At 41.0% G+C, this 23065-nt stretch overlaps 1 protein-coding gene across 7 annotated transcripts in view; it reads right to left on the reverse strand.

Annotated features, from left to right (window-relative positions):
- rapgef4a (Rap guanine nucleotide exchange factor 4a) overlaps positions 1-23065 on the reverse strand; it is a 271696-nt gene that overhangs the window by 61760 nt on the left and 186871 nt on the right. For 6 of the 7 annotated variants that reach the window (XM_073047209.1, XM_073047210.1, XM_073047207.1 and 3 more), the window contains 8 exons: positions 17986-18092; positions 13213-13334; positions 11493-11676; positions 9491-9575; positions 7353-7413; positions 2682-2758; positions 2174-2320; positions 989-1104 (listed from right to left, as the gene is read on the reverse strand). In XM_073047209.1, the coding sequence (XP_072903310.1) occupies positions 989-1104; positions 2174-2320; positions 2682-2758; positions 7353-7413; positions 9491-9575; positions 11493-11676; positions 13213-13334; positions 17986-18092 (899 nt within the window). The remainder of the gene's footprint in view (positions 1-988; positions 1105-2173; positions 2321-2681; positions 2759-7352; positions 7414-9490; positions 9576-11492; positions 11677-13212; positions 13335-17985; positions 18093-23065) is intronic. The other variant, XM_073047211.1, reaches the window with a different exon arrangement.

Below are 23065 nucleotides of genomic sequence, written 5' to 3' on the forward strand. Positions count from 1 at the left end.
TGACACCCACTATAGAACACCGGCCTCACACATATGCTTCCTATTCCACACAAGTAACTTATCTTGCCTTGACCCACTACCACCAAAGCCCTCCTACTCTGTCTACCTCTACTCTATAAAGCTGTCTTCTTTTAAATCCTTCGGGCTGGTCTAATCGCTGATGTCCACATGCTTGTGCAGTGGTGCCTTGATCCCATTAATGTGGTCATTCCTTTCTCATTCTTCATTTCCACCCAAAAAAGCTTCAGTAAACGAGCTCTCCAGTCTATCTTGATTGAGCACGGCCACCACATTTTCCCTGACTAGTAATGCCACCCCACCCCCTTTAATTCCCCCTTCCCGCTCTATCATGGAACATTGAGCTCCCAGTCCTGTGCTCCCTGTAACCAAGAGTCATGAAGGGCTACAACATCATAATTCTACGTGCTGATCGATGCCGTAAGCTCACCTGCCTTTTTTACAATATTCTGTACATTGACATTATACACAATTCAGAACGTTAGTCTCACCATGCCCAACCTTCTGATTCCTGACCTTGTATGTAGGTTTATCAACGTATTTCCCACAACCATTCTACTGTCTGTTCTGGTGCTCTGGCTTTCACCTCCCTGCCACTCTCGTTTACACCTCCTCACAACCCCCTTCCCTACCCCTGTGCAGCACTAGAAAAATTTCCTGCAAGAACATTAGTTCCCCTCCAGTGCATGTCCTTTCTGGACAGGTTTCACCTTCCCTGGAAGAGAGCCCAATGACCCAAAGTTCTGCAGCACTCCCCTCCTGCACCTTCTCCGTAGCCACGTGTTAAACTCTAAGATCTTCTGATGTCTGGCCTCATTAGCACACGGAGTGGGTAGCAATCCTGAGATCACAGCCCTGGATGCCCTGACCATTAACTTTGCACCTACAGCACCTATACAATAGCCGTTGCAGTAAATGTTTTGGGATTAACTGGTAAGAAAATGAACATTTAATGTAATGGTAAACTTACTTGTGTTGTGCCTGTGTGCTTCCCTGGCTGGAGGTTCTGCTACCCATTGGGATCTTCTCCAAAACCAGTACATCTTTTCCATGTTCTTTAAGTCTGACGGTATTGGCTTCAACGTCCTAACACGTATGAGGGTTATGGTGACGGCAGAGACAAGGGATGGGGGGGGGGTGGGGGAAAGAAAAAAATAAATTGTTAAAAGAAAATCACATCTGTGCAAATGAACAATTCAAGTGATCAATTTGAGCCTTTGAATAACCTGGATAATGTGAACTTTACTGGGATGCCAGTCTTTGCAATCATTTCAAACAGAGACAAGAAATTGTATAAATACATATACTGCAATTTGAAGCTTCAGTGCAATAAATACAACGTATTTTAGGTCAAATCTAAAGATGATTGTTGTTGGCTATTGAATGATTAAATATGCTCAATGGTTCAGTATATTTTAAGCAGGTGATCTTTTCCCCCCACTCATAGGAAGTTTTTGAACATCATCCTTGTAAAACACTAACTGTAAATAAAAAATGTATTGGATAAATGAATGGGGATGAAATGTAAGAAGTCATCAGGTGTGATGACCAGGATGGTGAGGTTTTGATGGCAATCGTGATCGAGGATATGCTGGATGTCATTACCAAAATTCCATAAATTCTAGAGTGGTTCCCAAAGATTGGTGCATGTAACAGTACTGTTTAACAAAACAGAGAAGAGAGAAAACAAGCAATGGGTCGTATCCTGAAATCCATCGTGGGGAAAATGCTCGAAGCAATTATTAAGAGACTGGTAAGAGCTCCTTACAGAAACAACATTGGCAGAGACAACACTGATTTATAAAACAGAAATAGTGCTCTCTGAGGTTGTAACTAGTGGAATAGGAAAGAACAAACCAGGTAAAGTGAACTTGCAGAATGTTTTTAAGAAGACTACAAAACAAAATCAGACCCTATGACATTGGTGATTATATACTGGCATGGACTGGGGTTTAGTTAACAGACATATAGCAGACAGTAAGAACAAACAGGCTATTCTCTCTTCGGTACGTTGTTGCCAGTTCTGTGTCTCAGACATCAGCATCGGGAGTCCAGCTTTTCACAATCTTGTATCAGTGTTTTGGATGAAGGAACCAAGTGTATATTTATGTTTGCTGATGATACTAAACCATTATTTTTCTGAAAAGCCACTTACTCGAAGAATTCTGTTGAAATCTTCCTTATCCACCCTTAGAAAGTGACAATTATCTTCACGAAGCACTATGGAAGCTGCTCTTGGTGCATCATTCACCAGAGCCAATTTTCCAAAATCATCTCCTTCCTGTAATGTGCAGACTACTCCCTGCAATATCACAGTAGATTACAGTCATTTGCTCTGAAGCTTTGCAATAATTACCTAATAAATATATAACTTGGATATACACTACAAAAGCATAATATTTTTATATCCAACAAACAGATTCTTTGCACACCCAACCAAGTATGATGGTAGAAATTATTTACATTTTAAATAGAGTAGAGAAATACAGTAGTGATACAACCACTAAATGTTCTTCTATTCATGATGGCGTTGTCAAGTCTGAACACATATTTTCAGTTTTAATTTAATGATACTTGACTAATTTTTAGTTCAGTGTTCCTGGAATCATAATTGCATGCATCTTTCAAATCTTCCAGGAAAGATGGTGAGTTACATGTTGTACCTTGCCATAGATAACGACATTCACTGAGCCCCTGAGGATAATGTACCATGAAGTGCCCTCTTCTCCTTGATTGAACACTGTAAGAATGAAAGCAAGAATCATCTCATTTCAAATGCACCAGATTCATTCAATGTTTAAACTACAGAGGCAATTTGTTTTTAAACTGTATTAGAAGTGCAGAAAATTGAACAGTTATTCTCTTTTAAGTGTGTGGAAACTTGTATTACTTTTGTGAGAGTGAGAATGCAAAGCCGCTGATATAAGGCTAAGTTTAAAACCAGACTCAACCTTTATTGATGCTTGTACAAAATATAGCTCATTATGCAGCTTTTTGACAAAGTAATAATGTTGTTATTGCAGCATAAAGTTGCAGGAAAAGATGCCTGTAATTCCATTGCTAATGAAATAACACGTCAACGTTTAATCATTTTAGCATTAAATGCTTGTATGTTCATAAATCCATGTTTATCTATTTATTTATTGAGAGACAGTGTGGAATAGGCCCTTCCAGCCCTTGGAGCCCCATGGCCCAGCAACCCCCTAGTTAACCCTAACCTAATCATGGGATAGTTTACAATGACCAATTAACCTATCAATTGGTATGTCTTTGGACTGTGGGAGGATGTACAAACCCCTACAGTCAACGTTGGTAATTGAACCCAGGTACTGTAAAGTGTTATGTTAACCCCTCTGCTACCATGCATCATATTTGCTTGCAAAATTGTACTGTTGGTGCAAAGACAACAAATTTCAACGACATATTTCACAATCAAGGATGTTGCCTGGATTGGGAAGCACGCCTTATGAGAATACGTTGAGTGAACTCGGCCTTTTTTGCTTGGAGCGATGGAGGATGAGAGGTGACCTGATAGAGGTGTATAAGATGATGAGGCATTGATTGTGTGGATAGTCAGAGGCTTTTTCCCCAGGGCTGGAATGACTAGCATGAGAGGGCACAGTTTTAAGGTGCTTGGAAGTAGGTACAGAGGAGATGTCAAGGGTAAGTTTTTTATGCAGAGAGTAGTGAGGGCGTGGAACGGGCTGCCATTGACGGTGGTGGAGGTGGATACAATAGGGTCTTTTAAGAGACTCCTGGACAGGTATATGGAGCTCAGAAAAATAGAGGACTATGGGTAAACCTAGGTAGTTCTTTTTTTTGTAATTTATTTTTTATTGAAGTTCATCACCAAAAAAACATTTCCATAAGATGCATTTCAGATACTGTACATATATATTATATAATCATATTTGTCACAAATCTCCACATAATATTTATCTGAGGTATACACTTATAGAAAGACGAGGAAAGAAAGAACAATCAAAAGAAGAAAACTATGTACAAAGTAGGGAGTGATCTTTTTTTTACAGTGTTACAAATGTGCCACAACTCTGAGGGGCCGAAGGGTACAAAGTAGCCCCCTCCTTTTTGAGAATCGCAAGATCGCTATTAATTCAGGTCTGGGACCCAGGAAATGAGAGAGAGGCACGCAGAATCCACAAGGGTTTGGAATGTGTCCTGGCCCCCAGAAAGGCGGAACCATGGATACCGGCCATTGTCTCTTGGAGACGGAATTGTGTATTGAGCACTGTACTATTCATTGAAGCCCTCAGGGAATGACCAGAGTGGGCTGGTTGAGGGATTGCATCATCCCAACCTGATTGACATCTGAGACCCCGTGAGTAAGGATAAAAGAGGGTCTGGGGAACAACCCCTTCAGACGCACCAGGAGAAATGCTAGAAATCCCGTGACAGCGTTTAATAGCGACAGCCGGAGGGGGCCCACGTGCGTCCTTTTCCATTCACCTAGGAATTGGCGGGCCTTACCATGGAAGAACGGCTTAGCTAAAGAAGAGGCCACCAACGAACTTTTGAAGGATCAACATCATAAAAAAAGGAAAAGCTGGCAAGTTCTAAATTCTCTCTCTCTCTCCAACAATTGAAAACCCAGCGGTCCCCAAAGGCTGCAGCCTGCCTGAACTGAGTGACTTTTATATTTCCATCGGACAATACATTATCCCCTAGACAACGATAGAGCTATTTCTTATTGATTATTATTATACCCGCACTTTTAGATCTAGTATTGACGACGTATATTATCTGTATGTTTGCATTGATATTATTTTTGTGTATTTTTACCAATAAATACTGTTAAAAATAGTATCATCAGACTTCAACGGACCTCTCTATCTTTGCTGGTAAGTGACCCAGTTACGGGGTTCGTAACAACAGCACATTCATTGACTTGTGAGAATAAAATCAGGTCTATGAGGTGTTATGTAGTTAAACCATTTTTCCCATTATGAATCAAATTGTTCCAGCTTATGATTAACAGATGCTGTTATCTTCTCCATTTTGTAAATGTCCATTGTAATTTCTATCCATACATTTAAAGTTGGGCTCTCCTGTGATAACCATTTCCTGGTAAGGGTTTTTTACCAGCCACCAGCAGTATATTCATTAAATATTTATTTCTTTTCAACCATTCTTGAGGTATATACCCAAAATATATGGTCTTACTCTCTAAGGGTATTTAAAGTAAGGACACGTTTGGCACAGCTTTGTGGGCCGAAGGGCCTGTATTGTGCTGTAGGTTTTCTATGTTTCTAACTACTGACCAAGTGCCCTCTTCCCCAGCAGTTATCGAGCTTCCTCACCACACAGACCTTGCTCTGTGTTATTTGCTACTTCTCAGGGTCATCTCAATTGTCCCTGGTAAGCGCTAGCAAAGATGGGATCCGGTTCAACTCCGCCAAATGTCATATACTGTAGATTGATATTTCAAAGTTGTTCAGCCTAATATTTTCATCACTTTTGGTTCCTTCCCTTTTGTGTCAGTCAAGACAGACTATGGAGTAAAATATTCTGAGTTAAAGATTTTGATACATAAAGAGTTAATATTGGCTTTTTGAATATGGAAACCAATTTGCAGCTAGGTTTGTTATAGATATGGCCTTGGATTTCAGCAGAGATGATTCTTAGAATAAATACTTGCATTTGCTTATCTTGTAAGAATTAGACCCAAGGATATGAGACAAACTGTTTGTTAATATAAAGTTGTACACAGGACTGAGTTTTTAATTTTTGGCTGTTGCTATGGGTATAGTTTATCACAAGAGAACTGCACATAAACCTAGCTTATCTTTTCTAATTCACAAGGTTAATCGAACAAACTTTGCTTTTGCAAACGTTTTGTACAGGCATAAAAGGAGCTGTGCTCTCTGTATTATTTGGAGTCCAAACCCTACTGTTAGTGGTTCCACTCCCCACAAAACTGTGAATAAAACTCTCTTAACGTTGAAGTCTATGTCTAATTTACTTGCGATCAACTTTAATCAAATTTCCTTAGCAAATTAATTTCCCTAACACAAACTAAGGCAGACTGTAAGACAAAGGACCAGAGCAGGGCCATTTGGCCCATCGAGTCTGCACCACCATCTAATCATGGCTAATGTCTTCCACAGTGAAGACTGATGCAAAATACTCATTTAGTTCACCTGCCATCTCCTTGTCCCCTATTACCGTATTATTTCTCTGGCCTTACTTTCTTGGGGTCTTGTATCCACTCTCATCTTTCTTTTATCTTTACATTCTTGAGAAAGCTTTTACTATCCACTCTGATATTGTTTGCCAGCTTGCTTTCATATTTCAACTTTTCCCTCATAATGATTCTTTTAGTTGCTCTCTGTTGGTTTTTAAAAGCTTCCAAATCCTCTGTCTTACCACTAATCTTTGCTTTGTTGTCTGCCCTCCCTTTTGCTTTTACATTAGCTTTGGCTTCCCTCGTCAGCCAAGGTTGTACAATTTTGCCATTTGAGTATTTCTTTGTTTTTGGAATACATCTATCCTGCACCTTCCTCAAATTCCCCAGAAAATCACACCATTGCTGCTATGTTGTCATCCCTGCCAGCATCTCCTTCCAATTAACTTTGGCCACCGCCCCTTTCGTAGCACTGTAATTTCTTTTACTCCGCTAAAATACTGCTACGCCTGACTTTTCTTTCTCCTTATTAAATTTCAAGTTGAACTCAATCTTATTGTGATCAATGCTTTCTAAGGGTTCTTTTATCTTAAGCTCCCTAATCACCTCCAGTTTGTTGCATAATGCCCAGTCAAATGTAGCTGATCACCTAGTAGGCTCAGTGACAAACTTCTCTTAAAAAAACCTATCTTGTAGGCATTCAACTACTCTCTTGAGATCCATTTCCAACCTGATTTTCCCAATTGACTTACATGTTAAAATCTCCCATAACTACCATAACATTGCCCTTTTGATACGCATTTTCTATTTCCCGTTGTAATCTGTGATCCACATCCCAGCTACTGTTGGGAGGCCTGTATATAACTGCCATCAGGGTCAGTCCTTTTACCCTTGCAGTTTCTTAACTCAACCCACGAAGATTCAACATCTTCTGAACCCGTGTCCTATCTTTCTGCTGATTTGATTCCATTCTTTACCAGCAGAGCCCTGCTACTTTCCTATCCCTCCGATACAATGTGTAAATTTGGACATCCAGCTCCCAACTACAACCATCCTTCAGCCACGATTCAGTGATGGCCACAACATCATACCTGACAACCTGTAATAACTTTTTTCAACTTTCCATGCATAAACAATACTAATATTTCCAAACAAAATTTCCTCGAATCTGTTAGGTTGGTTCAATACTTACAGACCGTCCCTGCTTTTGCATGAGATTCAAATACCAAAACACCTGCAAGTTCTCGTTTCACCTTGAAAACAATGAAAAATATATTTTAAAAGAAAGCTTTATTGGCTTGATTTATTATAATGACAATCATTTTCAATAACATCTTTAGTCACACTTAACAATATTCCTAGACTTGGTAAATAGGTTTAAAATACAGCTTTAAAAATGAAAATGAATCTAGTTTTAATGGAACATTTTAGTTTTTGAGAAACTGATACAATTAAACATCTTGTGATTTTGTTTGCAGAGAGAAAGTTATGATATTGCTGTGGAACAGGTGTTCTGTTAAGCACTTAGATAGTCTTGGATGTGACAGAATTTAAAGGCCAGTGTGCAAGTGTATTGTAGAGGGTAAAAACAGGAGAAATGCTGCCAATGAGAAATTCAAGAACATAGAGGCTGGATCTTTGAACATAGACCATAGGGCATAGTACAGCACAGAACAGGCTCTTCAGCACCACCACATCGAGTTGGCCTTTTAATCTACTCCAAGATCAAGCTAATCCTTCCCTCCATAACCCTCCATTTTTTCATCTTTGTGCCTTTCAAAGAGTCCTTTAAATGTCTCTAATGTATCTGTCTCTACCACCACCCCTGTTTCGTCACATCCTCAAAAATCTCTACCAGGCTTGTGACGCACCACCTGTCATTCACAAAGCAACACTGACTATCCCTGATCAGACAATGTTTCTCCAAATGTTCATAAATCCTGATTCTAAGAACCTGCTACAATGGTTTGCCCACCACTGAAGCAAAACTCACTAGTCTATAATTCCCAGGATTATCCCCATAACCTTTCTCAGATGTTGGTGAGCAATGGTGTAAAATAACGTCGTACATGAAAAATTTAACCTGATCCACAGGGTGAAATTACATAACTTCCTGGAACAAAAGTAACTAAACTGCATTCCCAACTAAAACAAAATTACATACACCTGGAAACCTGGAAGACATCATTCCTGAAACATACTTGCTATGAAATGGAATGGAAGAAACATCTAGCAACACTCCTCATGTTGATCTTTCCCAGAAAATATAGCCGGTATATACAGTACCATTGGTTCCAGATACAGGTTCTGGAAATGGAAGTTGGGAACTAGGAAATGGACGTTAGCCTGAGTGAGAAAGGTTCTAGCTCCACTCACTGACTGAAATGGAAATATTTAAAATCATTGTTGGAACTTGAATAACTAAAAACAGCCCACCAGATGTTCAATAGGTCAGGCCAGGAATGCAGCCCCCTTCTCCATAACAGACTGAGGAAAAGGAGCAAAGACAAACATGAATATTTATACAGGACAGACAATATATTACCATGATGCTTGGAAGTGTCAAACAAATGGGGAAACTGGCCATGTTGGACAGCGATAATTATTTGCTGTGAGTATATTAATGAAGTAATTTATTAAATGCTCCTAATGTCGTGCACCTCAAATAGCCTCTGACAACCAAGTCCAGCTCCTGACCTTCACGTGAGGGTCGGCTACTAAGTCCACCTTCTACTAACAGAATAAGGGGCAAAGATGAGTTTTTGGTGCATTAAAACCAGTCGCTTAGGGCAGAAGGGTCTCTTCAACCATGGTTGGCAGGTCATCTAGGAAAAGGGAACTCTGATTTCAAACCTTCGCTGGCTTGCAGCTGTACCCATTCATGGGCAAGGCTTTGGTAGTGAACTCTAGGGGAAAGATCCAGAGCTGGAGTCCCTAAGACAGAGCTACATTCTCAATGCTGACTGGCAACTCCTATGACGCTACTGGTGCCTAACTGTATCGGTCTCTGCTGTTCCTTTGGATTCATCAGATGTGTGGAGGCGGAGAGCTTGCTACATGGGCAACAGCTTGCTCTCCATATTGTACTGCCCTGGCCTGTGTACCTAGACAGCTAGGCCGCAACACCCATGTTCAAATCTCAGCCTCAGCAATCTCGCTCAACATGTACATGATTTGAAATGGTGGATGTGCTCAGCACAAGTCAAATTGACCCTAAACAATGTTATCCTGTAAGTAGTTACTTGCAAGTTATAAAACACATGCCCAATTAAGTACGAGTTACAAAGCATTAAAACCTTTCACTTATGAAATCAGAGAAAGGAGGCTTACTGCGGTAGAAAATTGTAATAAAGCTTTGATATGCAACAACTCTTCATATATGATTTCTAGATCATCAACGGTCCTCTGGTTTGGCCTGTGAATTACACATAAACAATAAAAATAACTGAGTAAGTGTCTCCAAAATCACAATAGTCAGTAAGGAGTCTTAATCCGCATGCCAGTAGGTTTCCTACGGTTCTTGCCCCCTTGAAATTAGAAAGCCATCTGAAGAAAGAACTGGCTTTTTTTTTTTAACTTCAATGATCTTACTAAATTTGTTTTGGCTGACCTTGAACACATATGCTATACATTAAAACATAAAAGCAGATCTATATTACTGTGTTACATGATTTATTAAGATGGCATTAGTTTACAGTATATTTCTGACTGCAAAGACTCACTGGACTAAAGATGGAAGGCTAAAGAAGAAACTTAGATGGCAAGTTAGATGTACAATGCCTTGTAAAAGTATTCAACCTCCACCCCTTTGCTCACATAATTGAGTATTACAACCAGGGATTTTGATCAATTTAACTGAGATTTTTTATTTGTGAATCACATGATCTTTTTTCACAGTAGAGCCGCAGGGAAAATTTGTGAAGCATGAAACTCTAAAAATTTAAAAGCTGAAATGTCAGCAGTTCAAAAGAATTCATCCCCGTTTGCTCAGTTGAGCCACCACTCACAGTTATAGCCAAAGGTCTTTTTGGATAAGTTTCTATTAGCTTTGCATAATGTGATGGGGCAAGATTTGCCCATGCCTCCTTGCAAGATTCCTCAAGCTGTGCCAGGTTAGTTGGGGAGTGGCGCTGAGAGCAATCTTGAAGTCTTGCCGGAGGCGTTCGATCAGGTTAAGGTCAGGACTCTGACTGGGTCACTCAAGGACATCAATTTTCTTCATTTGAAGCCACTCCATGATTGCTTTGGCACTGTTGTCCTGCTGAAGTATGAATTTCCTTTCTAGGTTAAGCTTTCTGGCAGAGGCTAGCAGGTTTTTATCCAGGATCTCTTTGTATTTAGCAGCGTTCATCTTCCCATCAATCCTGGCCAGATTTCCAGTCCCTGCTGCTGAAAAGCATCCCCATAGCATGATGCTACCTCCACCAAACTTTACAGTAGAGATGGTGTTACCTGGCTGATGTGCAGTATTAGATTTACGCCACACGTACCACTTAGTGTTGAGGCCAAAAAGTTTCATTTTAGTCTCATCCAACCACAAGACCTTCTTCCACACTTTTAGAGTATCTAAAGTATAGAGTATTAAAGTCTTTACGGGCAAGGATATGCTTTTTTCAGCCAGGCTTCATGTTTTTTCCACTTTTTCCTGATGAGTGCCCTGAGCTCCAAGGCGTGTTCAGTGTCTTTGAGTTGGTCGTTTATCCTTCCCCAGATTTGTGCTTCTTTATTGTCATTTCCGTGACCTGTCTGAATGCTCTTTTATTTTCATTTTGCTCTGGTCTGTTGAAAATCTACCATACTGTTTGACTTTACAGAGAGAGAGGTTATTTACTGAGGTGATTCTCCAATCTTTTCATCAAAAATTGGGTGAGTTGGTGAGGTATTACACAGTACTGCACCTGAGGAAAGTTAGTGTAGTAATTACAGAGGGGATGAATACTTTCTTGGATTTTAATTTTTAGTACATTTTTTTCTTTTGATTTGACATGATACACAATGTTTTGTACATTAGCTCAAAAAATCTTATTCCAATATATTTTAAATTTGGAAAATGAGGCAGTAAAATGTGAAAGTAGTTGTGGGGGCTGAATACTTTTTCAAGGCTAATTTGCCAATCAGTGAACCAAGAAACTATCATCTTGATCTCTCCAATGATGAAGGTCCAATTGGATAAAGTTGTCACGTAGGGTTGATTAAATATCTATAAATGATATACCAGCATTGATTTGAAATATTATACAAGGAACTGACCAGGATAGCATAAGCTAAGAAAAATTAATGAAAGATAATCTTTTAACTTACACGATGCAAGTTAGCATGTCATCTTACTCACAGTTTTCTTAAAATCATTCTCATGTGGGCATCCGGTCCAATCTGTGAAAGTAGAAGCATTGTTTCCTGCAGTTCCTCCTCACACTCTTTCTTCTCTTCATCCGTGGGTGCATGGGCATCCTCCTTTTCATCGTCCAGGAAACGATAGAACAGGTACTTGTCCTGGAAATTGTGCTCCTGATCCGCTGAGACAGCATTGATTTACAAATTTAAATGACACGAGTGCTTTATAGTGGTAGGTTACAGTGTTTACGTGCTAATAACAAAACATTTTAACAAAGTGCAGTTTTCTTGTAGTATAAAGGACTCCTCCCATCCTGCGCACGGACTGTTTGATCTGCTTCCGTCCGGTAGGCGCTTCAGATCCCTCCAGACTAAGACTAATAGGCACTGGAGAAGTTTTTTCCCTACTGCGGTCACTTTGCTGAACAGTTAACTGCCGGTTAACTGTCGGCTAACTATTACTTGGATTGCACTACCTGTATGTATATTCTATATTTTCATTTATATTTATCATTATTATTGTTATGAGCAGAGAGACAACATCTGCCGGAATTAACTTCCTTGTATGTGCACAGGTACTTGGCGATTAAAGTCTGATTCTGATTCTGAATATGCAACTTCAATATGACACCTTCAAAAATTCATTTCACTGTCTTTGTAATTTAGGTTAAAATTTGCTCTATAATTGTTTTTCTGCAATTACTGGATATGGTCAGGAAAGTGCCCAGTAATTTTGCTAAATCAATCTTATCGCCCCCCCCCCCCCCCGCCATATGTTCAATGCCTTTTACTTAATATATCCCCAGTTTTCATTCATGCGTAAGAGCTTATACAGCGCTGCATTGAGGTTATCCAGCATAGATATTAACACAAGGAACTACAGGTCACAGTTACAAAGATTATTTTGGAGTACATCTAATCTCACCCACTGTGCTGGCTTCAACAATCAGACTATTTAGTGGAAAAGCTTCAGATTCGTGCTCTGCATATGTCTTTGTATCGATGCACAGAAAGGTTGCTCCCCTGATTCAAGATGCTTCCACCAACTGAGGCCCTGGTATTCTTCTAAAGCAAATAAACAGGGAGATACTAGGCCACCGTTCATCCTTGAATTCTCAATATAGGAAGGCCCTGTGAACTTTTCTCCAATCTATACATCCTCTGATGTCAAGAATGACGCAAAATCTTTTCTCAAATACATAGAATATCCATGGCACTCTGGAGCAACAAGCTCACATTTGCCAGTGAAACACAAGAGCAGAATTGGGATTATTTTTATGCAGAGCTAGGATGGGTGTCAGGGGAAAATCTGAACCTTTGGAAAGAAACCATATCAGTCTGTTTTGTTCTGAATTCTGTATCCAACAAGCTTGCCAAGTGATACTGCACATTTTGTCAAAGTTTTATCACAGCAAAAAAAGTCAACATTTCCAGATTTTGTGCCAATTTCAATTTTCCCATTTTGAATAGATGAAACTAAAGTTTTATTATTTTATTATTAAGTTTCTCATTATTTTATTAAGTTTTAATTATTTCATTAAAGTTCATATTAATTTAATATGCCTATTTTTGAATTTCATTTTTAATTTTACCTTTGATTTTACACTTCCTAAAAGCCACTATCAGTAAAAGAAGAGGCTGGTAATTGACTTGTTGTAACTGATATATTCATTAGTAATTCTTTGAAGACACTGTAATTATTAAAACATAATTTTTACCATGGTTTAGGACTCCTTCCTCAAGAAGAACTTGCCACATGCCCACAGCCTGAGCACGAGAATGGACACATGCCGTCTGCTGAATCATCCAGTCCACTAACTCTGTGCCAACACAGCATTGTCTAGGTACAAAGAACATATTAAAAGAAGTTATTTTCAGCAGTACATTGAAGTTAAAATGTCTTATTTTTCCAGAATTAGGGTTCAGTCAAAATAGGTCTAAGATATTACATTACAGGGGGTCCCAACCTGAAGCCCACAGACGCCTTGCTCAGCGGCATTGGTCCAGGGCATAAAAAAAGCTAGGGAACCCTGCATTAGAGGAAGTTGTAAGCAATGTGGCTTTATTCTTGCAATACCCCATTTTAATTCAATAAAAAGGTTGTTAGCTTTTCTTTTCAAGTTACAAAGACTATAAATTTGCCTGGTTAAAGAATGAGGTAAATGGCATCAACATCAGCCCAATGTCTGAGCTGATGTAGAATTAACAATTGTGCAGATAAATATCAAATTACAGCAGTTGCAAACAGGTTACCACAAAAAATCACTTCAAATGATTATCCTGACCTGAACTTAAAAAACAATGCAACACTTCAAATGCACTTTGTACAAATCTCTTTCTTCAGTACTTGCTGCAGTAGAATTGGCAAAGCGCACTGACAGAAACAATACTAAGGCATTTAATTATCTCTCTGCAGAACCAATCGTCACTATTAACCTTCAGTTAACATTTTCTGCCAGCACAGAAGTATAGTAAGTTTAAAAAGCACTGATGATGATATTGTGCTTGCTACTGGCTTTCAGTTGTCTTTCTTTGATCTGAGATCTCAACTCTCAAGAATGAATCTCTATTTTAGAAATATGTGACAGAATTTTTTTCAAGACAAATACTTGGTTACAGTGGAAGTTTTAAAATTTTGTTTCTTTCCCTCAGCAATGTTTTTTTAAAATAATTTCTTGTGCAAAACAAAGGGAATAATGAGGTTCATGGGTTCAAGGGCCATTCAGAAATCTGATGGTGGAGGAGAAGCTGTTTCTAAATCATTGAGTCTGACCAGGTTTCACTGAGCTTAATTCCACAGATGTAATTAGTTTCATGGAAATGCAGAATTAATATCAATAGATATGAAGCTTGTAATTTAGGGCAGACGTTGATTTTTTCAAAAACTTATGTCATGAAGAAATGAAGAACTTCTTCTTCTATGTCTTCTATGTCAAGAACTTCTATGTCATGAAGAACAGTAGAAGAACAGGGTTCATGGCTAAATTCAGAACATCAAGACTACCAGAACACTGGACTGTGGGTAATGTTCTCTGTTGTAGAGTCAAAGAGTCATGAAGTCATAGAAAAGTACAGCACAGAAACAGGTCCTTTGGCCCAACTAGTCCATGCTGAACCATTTAAATGGCCTATTTCCATCAACCTGCACCAGGGCCACAGCCATAACGGAGGGAGTGACAGGAGCTGAAGATGGCGCCAAAGCTTTTTGTGGACCTGGGCAACTTCTTCCAGTTCATCCGCAAAACAGTTTCGTTTCTTCTCATTTAATGTCTTTTCTTTCCTTTTCAAGGTGGTTGGAATCCTGACTATCTACTGCTGCAGTCTGGTCAAGCTGATCCAGATCTTGCTGCAAGCCATGATCATTTTCCTCGCTGTCCACTATAGACAGACAGACATACTTTATTGATCCCGAGGGAAATTGGGTTTCATTACAGTCGCACGAACCAAGAATAGTCTAGAAATATAGCAATATAGAACCATAAATAATTAAATAATAATAAGTGAATTATTCCAAGTGGAAATTAGTCCAGGACCAGCCTATTGGCTCAGGGTGTCTGACACTCCGAGGGAGGAGTTGTAAAGTTTGATGGCCACAGGTAGGAATGACTTCCTATGACGCTCAGTGTTGCATCTCAGTGGAATGAGTCTCTGGCTGAATGTACTCCTGTGCCTAACCAGTACATTATGGAGTGGATGGGAGACATTGCCCAAGATGGCATGCAACTTGGACAGCATCCTCTTTTCAGACACCACCGTCAGAGAGTACAGTTCCACCCCCACAACATCAGTGGCCTTACAAATGAGTTTGTTGATTCTGTTGGTGTCTGCTACCCTCAGCCTGCTGCCCCAGCACACAACAGCAAACATGATAGCACTGGCCACACAGCCTCATAGAACATCCTCAGCATCGTCCGGCAGATGTTAAAGGACCTCAGTCTCCTCAGGAAATAGAGACGTCAGAGCCGTCTTGACGTCAGAGACGTCAGAGGCTCTGACCCTTCTTGTAGACAGCCTCAGTGTTCTTTGACCAGTCCAGTTTATTGTCAATTCGTATCCCCAGGTATTTGTAATCCTCCACCATGTCCACACTGATCCCTTGGATGGAAACAGGGGTCACCAGTGCCTTAGCCCTCCTCAGGTCCACCACCAGCTCCTTAGTCTTTTTCACATTAAACTGCAGATGATTCTGCTCACACCATGTGACAAAGTTTCCCACCGTAGCCCTGTACTCAGCCTCATCTCCCTTGCTGATGCATCCAACTATGGCAGAGTCATCAGAAAACTTCTGAAGATGGCAAGACTCTGTGTTGTAGTTGAAGTCCAAGGTGTAGATGGTGAAGAGAAAGGGAGACAGGACAGTCCCCTGTGGAGCCCCAGTGCTGCTGACCACTCTGTCTGACACACAGTGTTGCAAGTGCACGTACTGTGGTCTGCCAGTCAGGTAATCAATAATCCATGACACCAGGGAAGCATCCACCTGCATCACTGTCAGCCTCTCACCCAGCAGAGCAGGGCGGATGGTGTTGAACACCCCCAGTCTTGTGTCATCCGCAAATTTGCTGATCCAGTTAACCACATTATCATCCAAATTGTTGATATAGATGACATACAGCCACAGACCCAGCACCGATCCCTGCGGCACCTGACTAGTCACCGGCCTCCAGTCAGAGAAGCAACCATCGACTACCATTCTCTGGCTTCTCTCACAAACACAATGTCTAATCCAATTCACTACCTCATCTTGAATGATAAGCAACAAAACCTTCTTGACCAACCTCCCAAGCAGGATGTTTTACATAATGGGTAAACTGATAACTTGTCAACCTGATTATCTTGATTAAAAAAAACAAATCTCAAATGTATAATCTGAAGAGAGGTGATCAAAGAACACAGCTCTCAAAGAAAAAGATGAATTCACTTTTTCATTCTTTGAAAATCTACCATTCTTCTACATAGTTTCGTGTCATCTATTAGCGTGTAATCAAGAGAACAAGCAGGCCCTGCCTTGTGTTGCTGGATACCAGACTTCCTGTCAGATCACCGGCAGGTGGTAAGAGTGGGCTCCCTCACCTCTGCCTCTCTGACCCTCAACACAGGAGCCCCTCAGGGCTGTGTACTAAGCCCCCTCCTTTACTCCCTGTGTACCCATGACTGTGTCACCACCCACAGCTCCAATCTGCTAATTAAACTTGCTGATGATATTACACTGATTGGCCTAATTTCAAATAGTAATGAGGCAGCCTACAGAGAAGAAGTCATCACCCTGACACAGTGGTGTCAAGAAAACAATCTCTCCCTCAGTGTCACAAAAACCAAGAAGCTGGTTGTGGACTACAGGAGGAATGGAGACAGGCTCACCCCTATTGACATCACTGGATCTGGGGTTGAGAGGGTGAACAACTTTAAGTTCCTCAGGACGTACAAAAAAGCTGGATGAACTCAGCAGGTCAGGCAGCATCCGTTGAAACGAGCAGTCAACGTTGACTGCTTCTTTCAACAGATGCTGCACGACCTGCTGAGTTCATTCAGCTTGTTTGTACGTCTTGATTTGACCTCAGCATCTGCAGTGTACTTTGTGTTTAAGTTCCTCAGCATACACATCACCGGGGATCTCACGTGGTCTGTACATACCGGCTGTGTGTTGAAAAAAGCACAACAGCGCCTCTTTCACCTCAGAAGGTTGAGGAAGTTTGGTATGGCCTCCAAATCCTAAGAACTTTCTATAGGGGCACAACTGAGAGCATCCTGACTGGCTGCATCACTGCCTAGTATGGGAACTGTACCTCCCTCAATCGCAGGATTCTGCAGAGAGTGGAGTGGACAGCTGAGTGCATCTGTAGATGCAAGCTTCCCCCTATTCAGCACATTTACAAAGACAAGTGTATAAAAAGGGCCGGAAGGATCATTGGGGACCCGAGTCACCCCAACCACAAACTAATCCAGCTTCTGCCATCTGGGAAATGGTACCGCAGCCTAAAAGCCAGGACCAACAGGCTCTGGGACAGCTTCTTCCGCCAGGCCGTCAGCCTGATTAATTCATGCTGATGCAACTGTATTTCTAGGTTATATTGACTGTCCTGTTGTACATAGCATTTATTATAAATTACTATAAACTGCACATTGCATATTTAGACAGAGATGTAACGTAAAGATTTTTACTTGTATATGAAGGATGTAAGGAATAAAGTCAATTCAATTCAGACCAAAATTCACCAGTCTTTCAAAAGAGGACACAAAGACTCCCTCACTCCATAGGAGTCACCCATCAGAGCTCAGATGGTTCCTTGTAAATGCAGGACTGAAGGAACATAGGATGGAAATTGAAGAGATGAGAGCTGGTGATGCTCCATTACACCCACATTTTCAAAGAAGGTTTAATCATTTTTTCTATTGGCAGTACTAATTTCTAACCAGGTAGAAAAACTGTAAAGAAAGCAATGTTCTAAAGAATGACCAAAATAAACGTCACAATCCTGCTGTACCGTACTCACTTGTACGTTTTCAGGTGGTATTTCCGATCTCTTATCATGTGAGGAGCTTGAGACAGTATTGCATTTCGTAAAATCTTTCCAGCTCGAAGTATGTTTTGAGATGGAACCTGGTAAGAAGTAGAAAAATCAAGCCATCAGCTCACTCTTTATATATTTGAACACTCTCTAGGTGTAAGGAGACATTTCTTTACAGTAAGGGAGCTATAATCTTACAGCAATTGCTTTGTTAGGAAAAGGAAACTTGCATTCATACAGGACATCTCACACTGATTTCAGAACACCTGAAAATGCTTTGAAGCAAATGAACCTCGATCAAGTGCTGTTGTAATGAAGGAACTGTAGCAGCTCAATTATGCACAACAGGCTTCAGCAACCTGCACTGGTGAAAATAACAAGAAAAGACTCTTTATATTAATGTTGAATATTGACTTGAAGACCAATGATCTAAAATTATTAAACTTCGTGTTGATTACAGAAGGCTACAATTTGTTCAGTTAAACCGTAAAGTCTTGATCATTGGCTCTTTTCAAATGTTGCTGGGTCTGGAGGACCTGAGTTATATGGGAAGACTGAACGGGTTAGGACTTCATTTCTTTGGAACGTAGAAGATTGAGGGGAGATTTGATAGAGATATACAATATTATGAGGCATATAGATACAGTAAATGCAAGCAGGTTTTTTCCACTGAGGTTGGGTGGGTCTCGACTGGAGGTCATGTGTTAAGGGTGAAAGGTGATAAGTTTAAGGGGAGCATGAGTTGAAATGTCTTCACTCAGAGGGTTGACAGAGTGTGGAACAAGCTGCTAGTGCAAGTGGTGCAAGCTCAATTTCAACAGTTAGGAGAAGTTTGGAGAGGTACGTGGATGGTAGGGGTATGGTCCCGGTTCAGGTTGATAGATAAATGGTTCAGCATAGACTAGATGGGTTGAAAGGCCTGCTTCTGTGCTGTACTCTTCTATGACTCTGTGACTCTAAATGAGCAACATGGGATCTTTTAACTCCACCTGAGCAAGCAAACAAGCCTTCAGCATAACACTGCACTGTTAATAATGTAGTACTCTCTCAGTAGATTGACATATATTTCTAGACATAATTTTTGGATAGGCCTATTTAGTTTACACATAAGCCTCTGGAAATGGGACTGGAACTTGGAGAAAACAAGAAAGCAACTGACTGATGAATCAGAGTTAACAGAAAATGCTGTTAACACAACGTCTGCGGAAAGAGGACCAGTACTGATGTTCCAGGTCAGAACTGGAAAACCTGGGACATTAACACTGCTCCTACTTCCATCGATGGCCCCCTGACCTGCTCCGCACTTTCAGCTTTTTATTCTCAGATTTCCAACTTCCACCATCTTTTGACTTTCAGTCACAATGGACAGAACATATTCTGTGGCGTTTAATTATTTTGAATTATAATCATAAGACATCACAATTTTTACAGTAAACACAATAGATTCTGCAGCTCTGTCTCCTGATCTATTCCCCAGTGTCTCTGTTGCTATTGGGGACTGTAAAGAATACTCATAATAGAGTATTCCTGTTTCTGACCTTCCACCAACCGGTAGACAATCTCCACTGTATCCTCCCTTTCTGCAGCTGTGATGCTATCCCTGTTTAGCAACGCTACTCCCTGACCTCCCTATTCCCTTTGTAAAATTTAAAACCCCGAACATCCAGCAGCATTCCTGCTCTTGTCACAGCCAAGTCTCTGTAACGACCACAAAACTGTAGTTCCATGTACTGACCCATGTTCTAAGTTCATCACTCCTGTTCCTGAAACTTTTGCATTAAAAGACAGACTTTAACCTATCCCACCTACTGCAGTTTTGCCCTATCAACTGCCTATCCTTCCTACGGAGTCTCTACGCACTGCAACTATCTCTATCACTCTGGTTCCCACCCCCTGCCAAACTAGTTTACACCCTCCCCAACAGCTCTAGCAAATCTGCTGCAAGGATATTGCCCCCCCCCCCCATCAGTTCAGGTGTAACCCATCCTTTTTGTAGAGGTGATACATTCCCCAAAAGAGATCCATGTGCTTTAGAAATACGAAGCCCTGCCCCGCACCATTTCTTTAGTTTCCATTCCTTTGCCAAAACGTCCTATTCCTAAGCTCAGTGGTGCAAGGTAAGGATAAGAAATCGGATACAAAACCAGAAAATACAGGAAGCACTCAGCAGGGTCAGGCAGAATTGACGACTTTTTAAATTCTTATTTCTCTTTCCACAGACGTTGTCTGATTTTCCATTATATTTTTATATATTTTTTGCAAAGTGCATTCATTTACGTCATTTTAACATTTAATTTACGTTTTCTGAAACAATTTACAATAGGTATATTCAAGTATTTTGTAAAAATAAAGTTGTTAAACCATAAATAACTTAATAATTATAGTCATTTTGTATGTGTAGTTTGTTCTTAAGAGTCACACCTTGGAATCTATTACAATTAAAACTTTTGATTAATCCATTTAGCACAGGATGACTGTCAACCAAAACAAACTCTACCGACTACAGAGCCCGAATTATTCCACATTGTCAACAGTCTGTCAAATCAAGCTGGTTAAAGAATAATCTTTAATTTGTCATGAGTCACGTCTTTTCTGAATAGCCTGAATATTGGGGCAGATTTTCCACAGCCCCAAGACAGTAAGTCACCTTCGCAGGCTATGCCGTTTCATCCACCTTCAACCTGAGTGCAGCTCTCCACTGACAGCCCAGCTTCTCCGTGTGGCAGAGTGGTTGCCAGCAGAAGGATAAGCTCATAGAACGACTTTAAGAGCTGCTGAAACCTCCCCTCCAGGATCACAATCTGTAAAAACTCAATGTTTCACTCAGGATTGATCAAAATTAGTTAATAGTGTAAAGTAATTCTTCAAAAATTGTTTAAATCTTTAAACAATTTCAAATAAATGGGGGAGAATAGCTCAACGTATCGTTTACCCCAAGCTGGTTTCTCCCATTTATTTGGATTTGCTCACATCAGGTTTATCCGGGAGAAGGTTCCGCAGTCTGCTACAATTCCAGAAGATGTCCAGTGGGGTTGTGCAACTGGACTACCTCAGTGGGCTAAATCCAGGCATCAGTGTTGGTGCTGGAGCAGGAGTTTCAGCATATTCTGATTGTAGTCCAAAACGATTCGTTATTCCTCAGATCGTTAGGTAGCCTGTAATCCTTCCATAAAGTTAAAACTGTACGAATGCACTTGAACTTGTGTTGTATCTGGTTAAATGGACACATCGTGACCAGTACATTTGGGACCAATTAAGCAGCTGCCCCAATCAGTTTCATGGAAATATTTAAAGATACAAAAAAAGACAAGCTTCCATTTAACTGAGTAACAGATTGTGTATTTAAGTGAAATACAGAACAAATAAGAACACTACCAATGCTTCTACAGTACTATAAGACTGTAGTTCCTTTTAGTTATTGACAGAGGAATTCAGAGTACGCTGTCGTGCATGGGTGTCCAGGGAGGGGTAACACCTCTGGGCTGCTTGTGTCCATTCTGGTGCAGCCCACTCACCTTTGGTCCCCACCGGACACTCAGCTCTCACCTGTGGCTCCAAGTATTTGTTTGCCTGCGGCAGCAGCCATACCCCAGTACACCTCTTCAACAGATGGGCTAATCGAGGTGAGGGTAGCCAGCGGGCCTTGTATCCTGGTGAGATAGGGATGTGCCTGTCTGAGCATGTGATGTCCTATCAACTTGCACACAGACCATAGCCCTCCATACATGTACCTATCCAAATCTCTCTTAAATGTTCAGATCGAACCCGTATCCACCACATCTGCTGGCAGCTCGTTCCACACTCCCACCACCCTCTGGACAGTAAAGTCAGCATCATCAAGTTCGCCGATGACACGACTGTGGTGGGTCTCATCAGCAAGAACAATGAGTCAGCTTACAGAGAGGAGGTGTAGCAGCTAACGGACTGGTGCAGAGCCAACAACCTGTCTCTAAATGTGAACAAAAGGGATGGTTGTTGACTTCAGGAGGGCACGGAGCGACCACTCCCCGCTGAACATCGACGGCTCCTCGGTAGAGATCGTAAAGAGCACCAAATTTCTTGGTGTTCACCTGGCAAAGAATCTCACCTGGTCCCTCAACACCAGCTCCATAGCAAAGAAAGCCCAGCAGCATCTCTACTTTCTGCGAAGGCCAAGGAAAGTCCATCTCCCACCCCCTATCCTCATCACATTCTACAGGGGTTGTATTGAGTGTATCCTGAGCAGCTGCATCACTGCCTGGTTCGGAAATTGCACCATCTTGGATCGCAAGACCCTGCAGTGGATAGTGAGGTCAGCTGAGAAGATCATCGGGGTCTCTCTTCCCGCCATCACGAACATTTACACTACACGCTGTATCCGCAAAGGAAACAGCATTATGAAGGACCCCATGCCCCCCTCATACAAACTCTCCTCCCTCCTGCTGTCTGGGAAAAGGCACAGAAGCATTCGGGCTCTCACAACCAGACTATGTAACAGTTTCTTCCCCCAAGCTATCAGACTCCTCAATACCCAGAGCCTGGACTGACACCAACTTACTGCCCTATTGTCTTGTTTATTATTTATTGTAATGCCTGCACTGTTTTGTGCACTTTATGTAGTCCTGGGTAGGTCCGTAGTCTAGTGTAGTGTTTTTTTCTTGTGTTGTTTTTTACGTAGTTCAGTCTAGTTTTTATACTGTGTCATGTAACACCATGGTCCTGAAAAACGTTGTCTCATTTTTACTATGTACTGTACCAGCAGTTATGGTCAAAGTGACAATAAAAGTGACTTGACTTACATCAGACTACTGCTGACTGCCCTTCAATACTACAACTCCAACCTCCAGATCTGGGAAGTCAACAACTCGCTCTGCAACTGGATCTTTGACTACTTGACCAATAGATTGGAATCAGTAAGGATAGGCATGGTATCACGGCAACAACCTTTCCCTCAATATCAGCAAGGCAGACGGGCTGGTTATTAGCTTCATGAAGGGGGGCAGTGTAGATGCTCTCACCTGTAGCTCCAAGTATTTGTTTGCCTGAGGCAGCAGCCATACCCCATACAATACATTAATTGTATTGA

This window comes from Hemitrygon akajei, chromosome 5 (genome assembly GCF_048418815.1).
Source record: "Hemitrygon akajei chromosome 5, sHemAka1.3, whole genome shotgun sequence".
Classification (NCBI taxonomy): domain Eukaryota; kingdom Metazoa; phylum Chordata; class Chondrichthyes; order Myliobatiformes; family Dasyatidae; genus Hemitrygon; species Hemitrygon akajei.